At 42.7% G+C, this 8,423-nt stretch overlaps 1 protein-coding gene across 1 annotated transcript in view; it reads right to left on the bottom strand.

Annotated features, from left to right (window-relative positions):
- Nucleotides 1-843: 843 nt before the first annotated feature.
- CHSY1 (chondroitin sulfate synthase 1) overlaps nt 844-8,423 on the bottom strand; it is a gene marked incomplete at both ends in the record, with an annotated part of 73,641 nt that continues 66,061 nt past the window's right edge. The window contains one exon of the mRNA XM_079701264.1: nt 844-2,436. Coding sequence (XP_079557390.1) covers nt 844-2,436 — 1,593 coding nt within the window. The remainder of the gene's footprint in view (nt 2,437-8,423) is intronic.

Genomic DNA, 8,423 nt, shown 5'->3' with positions numbered 1-8,423 from the left:
CCATCAACATAACACGGACAGGATGAAGTGAACAAAATCAGATACATTTCCCCCCAATGCTTTCATTAGGGTTGGTTTTTTTTTTTTGTCTTTGTTTTAGCTTGCATACATTAGATTTATGACAATAATTCTTATTTGCCATTCTAAATATTAATATTTTACCCTTTAAAAAGAAGGGTCTGGAGAAGAGAAAATGCCAGACCCTTCTTGAAATGTAATGCCAGGTCCATTAGGCCACACTAATTACAACACGAACAGCCATCTATCTTTTACTGTGCTTTCCCTGCTCCCCTTGCTTTGAAAAACCTCCAAAAATGAGACAAGATTGGGGGAAACAATCACCTTTGGAAAGCTCTCTTGAAGATGATGATACAGTTACTATCACATTTCCTTATTTGACAACTGCAACATAAAATGGCTTAAAAAAATTGCTGTAAAAAAAGACAAAAGGTAGAATCTGTGCAAAGTTAACAGTTACAACAAAACATTTACCAGAGTTACAGTGTTTTGTTACAATAATACTTTGCAGGAACGTTCATGTTTTCTGCCATAGGACTATAGCAAAGAGGTCTGAAAAAGAAATATTAAAAAAAAAGTTTTGTTCATCAGGTACATTTCAAGTCATAATTAAGCAGGTCTGCTACATAACGTTCAGCAAGAAAATGTGTTCAAAAGGCAAACATGATCACATTTTTGTTCAAAAAACTCAATCTTCAAGGAGTCCTTTGTAAGAAAATCATGTGTAAAATATATCCTTGTATGGACTTCAAAAACTGATCATACAAAAAATTTTTGAAAAATAAATTAGGTAATTAAAAATGTCTTTTCCAGCAAAGCTGGACATTAGGCTGTCCTCACTGAGCCATTATTATTGCTGCTTTTACTGTAATTTGGGTCATTTTTTTCTAGCCACATTTCAGCCAACTGCTGTGTGGACCCATATGTTGATGCTTTGGACCCCAAGCACATTTTGTACTGTTTGGGATCAAGGTTGGGATCACAAAAGACAGGATGGTGGACGTGGACTACTCCTACTTCTTGGCTCCTAAATGTCTTCAAACCTGCCTGGACAACCTTGTTGAAAAGGTCGACATCCTCGAGCCCCCAGCCTTGGATAGAAACATCAAAGCCACCTACTTGGACGAGATCTCCCTTATAAATACAAGTAATGCCAAACCCATAGTTTCTCCAGAAGCCAGTTTTTTGAGTAAAGGCAAAATGGTTGTCACTGGGAACCTTCCCACTATAAACAATCTTAGGATCGTACTGGCTAAAGATGATTGGAAAATATATTTGTTGGCCCAGAACTGTATTTGCTCGACATCGCTGAAGAAATTCTGTAGTAAATACAAGGTCAACGTCACAGAAGAAGAGCAAAGATTCATTATTAAATTGGGAAGATCCCACTTCTAGGGCCAGAGCTCTTGAAAATTCTCCAGACACGGGCAAAATCTGCATGTCGGCTTTCGGGTACTTAATGCGGTAATCTCTCATGAGTTCAACTTGCTTGGCCTTGTCGGGGTTGGAGTCAGAATTGAAGAGCAGAACAACAAGCCTGACATTCTGATTCGGAATGAGACATGTCTTCTCAAAGTTCCCCATGAATCTCACAAACATGTCAAAACGTCCAGACAAAGGAATCAATATATTGATCTTTTTCTCTTTGGGTTCTTTGTGCTCATCCTTGGACCCAGGGAGCTGAAAGGGAACAAGCTTCTTCAGGGAATTCGAGAGAAAGGACAAGGATCCGGATTCTTGATTGATTTTGTTGGCCAGTTCCTTTGCACCCAGCTCCTCGTGTTCCACAAACTGGATCTTGCTGAAGGTCTGCTGTAAATATGCATGCCTCCGCACAGGCACTGTCATTTTCTTTCCTTTGTGTTTTTTGTACAGAAGCAGCAGGTCCAGAATGTACTCGGCCCCGTACATGGGATTCACTCGGCGATAGCCGTACTGTATCTCCTTAAAATCAATAATGCGCCCTCTGGTCTTGGCGTTGGCATTGATCATCTCCATGACCTGCATGACAATGTCATCCAAGGCCTCCCTCTGCGCGGAGTCCATCCCTCTTCGAGGGGGTTGGCTGTCAGCAGCCGAATACAAATATTTCCCAGTCAGAAACTCCCACTCCAGAATCTCCTCTCGCTGGCGGGGCTGAAATCTCATGAAAGAAGGGGGAATTCCCAGCTGGAGGTCTTCTTTATGAATCTCGGTGTTGCTATATTTGCTCATCAGGACAATCTCTCGGTGCAGCTGGATGGTGCGGTGTCGAAGCTCAGCAATCTTGCGGCTGAGCATGTAGCTGTGGAGCCTGTACTGGTAGGGTGGGTTTTTGTTAGGGTGCAGTGTGATGGCTCGGTGAATTTTACTGTTATGGAGATCTCTAATGTACCCCTTCTTGTTCTGTTCATAATTCTCATAAAAAAGCTGTTGCATCTGTTAAGAAACAAAAAAAAGATTGTTATTAGTATTACATGACTGAGTGTCCCTCTATTCTTATGTTTCCTTATAGACCTGCATACCCTAAAAAAAAAAAATCTACATATTAGAAATCTTTCTCAATGAGTCAGAGCATATCTAAGGTCCTAGGTAAAGCCCGATCTACAACAGTCCAATGAGAGCAGAAGGATTATAAACCACTTAAAGAAACAAGACTTCATCAATAACCAGAGTTAGCCAATACAATTCTGTAGGCAAACAGAATTATGAAAAGGTTTTCCCATGAAGTAAAAGTGTAATCCTGAGCTCACAGCACACCAACTCAACATACCTGGAAGAGAATGCCACTGCTGGTCCCCACCAAGCCCGTGAAGGGGACCTAAGAGCCAAGGTCCCCTCCCTGAAGACTGGCACCCAAAAGGAGCTGCCATCTTAACAGGAATAAACTGCATCAGTGGATTGAAAAGGAGAACTCCAGGAGGATGACCTGAGCACAGGATTAATGCTGCTTCCAGGGAGCTGAGCAGAAGGAAAGCCATCCAGCCACATGCAGGAAGAGGCCTGCCACTGGGAAGGGCATGCTGTAGGTAAAACCAAGGGTCTGCGAGGTTACTGGGAGCACACTTGGAGAATCCTTTAAACATCTCTGTGTTCCTGTGCAGGCAGGAAAGGGCCTGCTTGCTAAGCGCCACGTCTCGAGCACCAGCAGAGCCAGCGCATGGGGGCTGAGAGTGTGGAGCTGAAGGGCAGGAAAGGCAAGGGGACTCATTATCCCACCCTACTCTCCCTCTGTTCTAGGACACTGACTGGGAGAAACAAAAGTTTGAGATCCATCAGCCAAAACTGGGTCTGTTCCCTCAAGCTAGATAGGGAATATACTTAATTCTCCAGTACATTCAAGCAACAGGATGATGAGCTCTACAAAGCCTTCTAGAGTAAAGAATAAAAATTTGCAAAAAAAGTTTAGTAAAAATAACACTTGTGGGACTTCTCTGGCAGTCCAGTGGTTGGGACTTTGCCTTCCAATGCACGGGGTGCAGGTTCGATCCCTGGTAGGGGAGCTGGGATCCCACATGCCTAGCTGGCAAAAACCCAAAACATAAAACAGAAGCAATATTGTAACAAATTCAATAAAGACTTTAAAAATGGTCCATGTCAAAAAAAAATCTCAAAAAAAAAAAAAAAAACAACCTTTGCGGTCGGTATCTGATAAACTAGTCCTATTTTATTTGTGGCTGAACTTTTATTTTTGTTCATATTATTAAATACTATCTCTTGATAAGGGTGCATGGATTTGGATCAAGTAGGCCTTTGGACAGTCGTATTTTTGACTTTTTTTTCCTTGAGCCACTGAAGTTATAATAATAGAAAAATACAGATTAGCATTTTTACACCCCATTTTCTTTTTCTATACAATTACTACAAGCTACCAATAAATGAAGCCAATAAGAGCAAAAAGAAGGGAAATGCTTCTGAAGAATGGCTTAAAAGAAAAAAAAAGAGCACACAAGTAACGCTGCCGGTGCTGAGCAGGGGCTGAACACGCACCCACTCACTCGCTCAATTCCCTGGAGCCGTGAGTCTGCTGAACGCTGACCACCTGTGTTTTGTCCTCAGAGTAGCAACTAGCCTGGAACTGCAACACCTCCTCGCAAGTGCCCTCACCATTTCTGACTTTGCTTTCCACATCATCTACAATCAACAAACGAGGTATGTGCATACACGGAATTATCCGCTGAAATGACTTCCAAACATTACAATTACTTAGATAAGACAGTCAAGTAAAAAAAAAAAAAAAGAAAGAAGAAAAAGAAAAGGAAAGGAAAGGAAGCAGAGTGTCTCTCACCTCGGAGAGAGCACCACCTTTCTCAAGTGTGCAGCGGGCACCCTGACACGCGCTCAAGTGTCTGCTCACTATTTCTCTCAGCACAAGCGGCACTTAGTTACTCAAATTCTTGACTTAATACATGGACCAAAAAAAGGCAGTTTGGGATTTGCTGAAAGAGGGCTTGAAGCAACTGATGCCCGAACTCCTCCAACCCTGGATAGACAGGCCACAGAATGATGACCAAGAAAAATGACAAGGCATCATAAGGACCATAAGAATTTATCTTTCTTTTAATTTCACTCCTCAGATGGGTCACAACAAAAGAGGTTTAATGAAAATCCTGTCAAAAGTGTTTTCACTGTTCATTTTCTATCTGGGCTGATTCCTGGGTACAAACTGCATGGCTGCAAGGTGACAAGTGGGAGTCATCTGAGGATTCAAAACCATGAAGAAACGCTGAGGAAAATTCTTTGCAGGTGCTAAAACAAATGCTGTCGTTTCCTTCCTCTGACCCTCACCCCTGTATGCCCCAACAACTTGAGGCTATTTTTCCAGTTTTAACAAAGTTAGCCTTTACAACATGCATCAAATAGCTGGGCAAGCCACCTGACTCTACGACTCCACCTAAGGACACCACTGTGTGAGGAGAGCCACTCAAAGGTTGGCAACATGCCCACCACAGCAAAGAACTCAGCAACAACCCAATGCTCCATGGTCGGGGACTACTACAGTCACTACCGTAAGCTATATGATGGAAGGCTTCCTAACAATTTTGGCAGAGATTTTAAATATTTGTTATAATTACATATTACTTCCATTTTGTCTGCTTATAATTTCAAAATTTTTAACAATGAGCATGAAGAACCATGACTTTTTTTGAAAGGTCCCTTTATGTTTCCAAGAATGCAGGCACACTGAGCCATCAGTCTGGCCTTATAAGCTGCTTTCCAAAACTAAGAATACTCTGAAGCAGGTGGTGCTCCTTCCTCTCCCCGTGCTGCCAATCCCATCTCCCCGGGTATTTCAGACCCTGCTTTGCTCCTGCCCTGCTGGGTGATGTCTCAGTCTCCCAATGGGTCTTCTTGCAGAACTGTTCCTTCCTCAATTCTGCATAGTAGCAAAACCAGTCTTAAGGATATGAGTGGTAGAACCCACATGATTCTCTCTTCCTAAATACTCTTAAAAGAGAATAAAGAATGCAAAAGGAATAAACCCATAAGGACCAAGAGAATGGGGGAGGAAACACAGACACAGTAGAGAATAGATGTCCCAAAATTCTAAGAAAATGGAGCGTGAAAGAAGATGAAACCCAACAGACTGCTCTGAAGAGTAAGCCAATTTATTTAATCCTGAGAACCCTGCGGAAAGATACCAGTGTTGCAAGGCGGGTGGAGGCTGGGGCTGAACACAGGGAGATTGGAGGAACTGGATATATGGAGCAGTGAGAGCCCCACAGTTCCTCCCCACATACCACCATGGCGGGTGGTGGGGAGAGGAGAAGGAGGGTGGTGGGAGATGCCCAGCAACTTCAAAAACACGCTCCCAGTTATTCTGGCATTTAGGTGATGGGTCTGTTGCCAGAATTCATCTAGGGTTGCATATCGATTGTTGCAACTAAACTAGGACTGGTGAGTAGTAAATATTGGTGGTTTCTCGACACATTCATCTTTTTTTAAAAATTAATTAATTAATTAATTTGGGGCTGTGTTGAGTCTTCACTGCTGTGTGCGGGCCCTCTCTAGCTGCGGTGAGTGGGGGCTGCTTCTTGCTGCGGTGCACGGGCTACCCGTTGCGGTGGCTTCTCCTGTTGCAAAACACAGGCTCTAGGCGTGCGGGCTTCCGCAGTTGCAGCACACGGGTTCAGCAGTTGTGGCTCACAGGCTCCAGAGCACAGGCTCAGTAGTTGTGGCATGCGGGCTCACTTGCTCTGCAGCATGTGGGATCTTCCCGGACCAGGGCTTGAACCTGTGTCCCCTGCATTGGCACGCAGATTCTTAACCACTGTGCCACCAAGGAAGCCCCAACACATTCATCATTTACAGTAGTTATTCCTGAATGTCACTGTCTATAGGTTATTTTCCCTTACTCCTCTGGGTTTACTTCATTGATAAGCACATAAGCCTGAAGTTCAATCTGTTCGCAAATGAAATCTGAACACCTAGAGAGGGATGCGTTCAAGGATGACAGTAGAGGGGAAATGAAAGTCTAAACAGTAGGACCCCCAGTCCTCCTCTCTCAAATGTCTCTCAGAACACTGGTCCCCCACTTCTCATTCCAAGTAGGAGGCTGGAAGCATCTTTTCTGTATCAACTAAATAGCCCCATAGATATCTAGAGTCCTCCAACAAAAAACATCACCCAAAAGTTGATCACTACAGCAAGGATACTAGTTTAAAAAAATCTTGCCTATAGAGCTTCCAGTTAGTTTTTCAATGCTTCAGCCTTAAATGACAATTGACAGCCAAGGACCACCAGGCAGTTGAACGAGGGTTCCAATGGGAAAGATGGAGACAAAACAAAGAAACAAAAAGCTTGGTGGAAATAGAAACAATGCAGTGACTAGAAGAAAAACTCAACAACAAAAAAAACAAAAATTATAAGGTATTCAAAGAGAAGCTACTGTATCTGTGCAACAAAAATAGAATACTATAAAAAAGATAATCAGAAAACAAAAAAGCTCTTGAAATTAAACATAAAATAGCAAAACAAAAAGAGTAGAGATTGAAGATAAAGTTGAGGAATATTCCAGAAAATAGAAAAACAACAAAAATACACAACAGGAGAGAAGAGTATTCATTCTAGAAAGAGAAAGCACATGGGGAAGAAAATACAAAAAATGGGTCCAAAATTACTCAGGTGCCTGGATTGAACCCTAAGTGCCCAGAATAAAGAGTACAAATTGGGAACACTACAGATAAAACTATTAAAAACTTGCATAGAGGAGAAAAAAGGCCATATATAAATAATTCAGAAACTGGAGTGGCACTAAACACAGACAAAACTAAAGAACAATACCTTCAAAAGTGGGTGGAGTGAAAATTATTCTCCACATAGAATTCTCTTCCCAACCAAACTATCCATCAAGTAAAAGGGGAGAACAAACAGCTTCAGATATTCAAGGACTCAAATTCTACCTTGCATTCATTCTTTCCCAGGAAGCTATTAGAGGATGTGCCCATCTAGAATGAGGGGTTAAATCTGGAAAGATGACATAGGATCCCAGAAACAAGGGGTACAACACAGAAGGAAGAAAAGAGAGACCCAGAATGACAGTGCAAGGAAATCCTACAAGAACAGTACTATGGACTGCATGTTTGTGTCTCCCCAAATTCATGGGTTGAAACTCTAATCCCCAATGTGGCACTATTAGGAGGTGGGGCCTTTGGGAGGTGACTGAGTTTAGATGAGGCCATGAGTGTGGGGCCCCCATGATGAGATCGGGGCCCTTATAAGGGGATGAAGCACCAGAGCGCTATCTCCCCACCATGAGAGGACAGAGCAGGAAAGCAACCATCTGTAAACCAGGCAGAGGGTCCTATCCGAACCCAACCATGCTGACACTTTGATCTTGGACTTCCAGCCTCCTGAGTGTTTAAGCCACTCAGTCTACAGTATTTTTGTTCTAGCAGCTGGAACAGACTACGACAAAGAGCTTTGCAGCAGGGAACCAGTGCACACGGTAAAAGGCACAGATGTTCACTGCTTGCATCTTCAGAATCCAGATCAGTGCCTGACACACTGCAAGATACTCAACAGAGAGCTGATGAATTAATGATTAACAGCAGTCTTAATGCATACCAAGTATCAAGAAACTGGAAGATCTCAGTGCAGAAGAACACGGCTGATGTGGATAGACACAATACAATATACTTGTGTTCCTGTGACCAGGATACATGTTAAAATGTAAAAATCAGCAGCACATTTTGAAAAAGAATACATAACCTTCCACCAAAGGATACAGCTGTCATTTGTTTTTTACTCCCCAGAACACCAGTATATAAGTGTACGTTTTATTCTTAGCTATCAAAACCCTGCACGAGGGGAGCGAGGTCCTTCGGGAGTCCTCTATGAAAGCAGGTCTTCCGTGCATGACTGATTATTTCTTACAGACTCGACAGGACAACATGTCCCCAAACATTTTCAGGAATACATTTCTC

Source organism: Hyperoodon ampullatus (assembly GCF_949752795.1).
Source record: "Hyperoodon ampullatus genome assembly, chromosome: 3".
Lineage (NCBI taxonomy): Eukaryota > Metazoa > Chordata > Mammalia > Artiodactyla > Ziphiidae > Hyperoodon > Hyperoodon ampullatus.
Note: the sequence above shows the minus strand (reverse complement) of the source record. Positions and strands in the feature narration are given on the sequence as shown.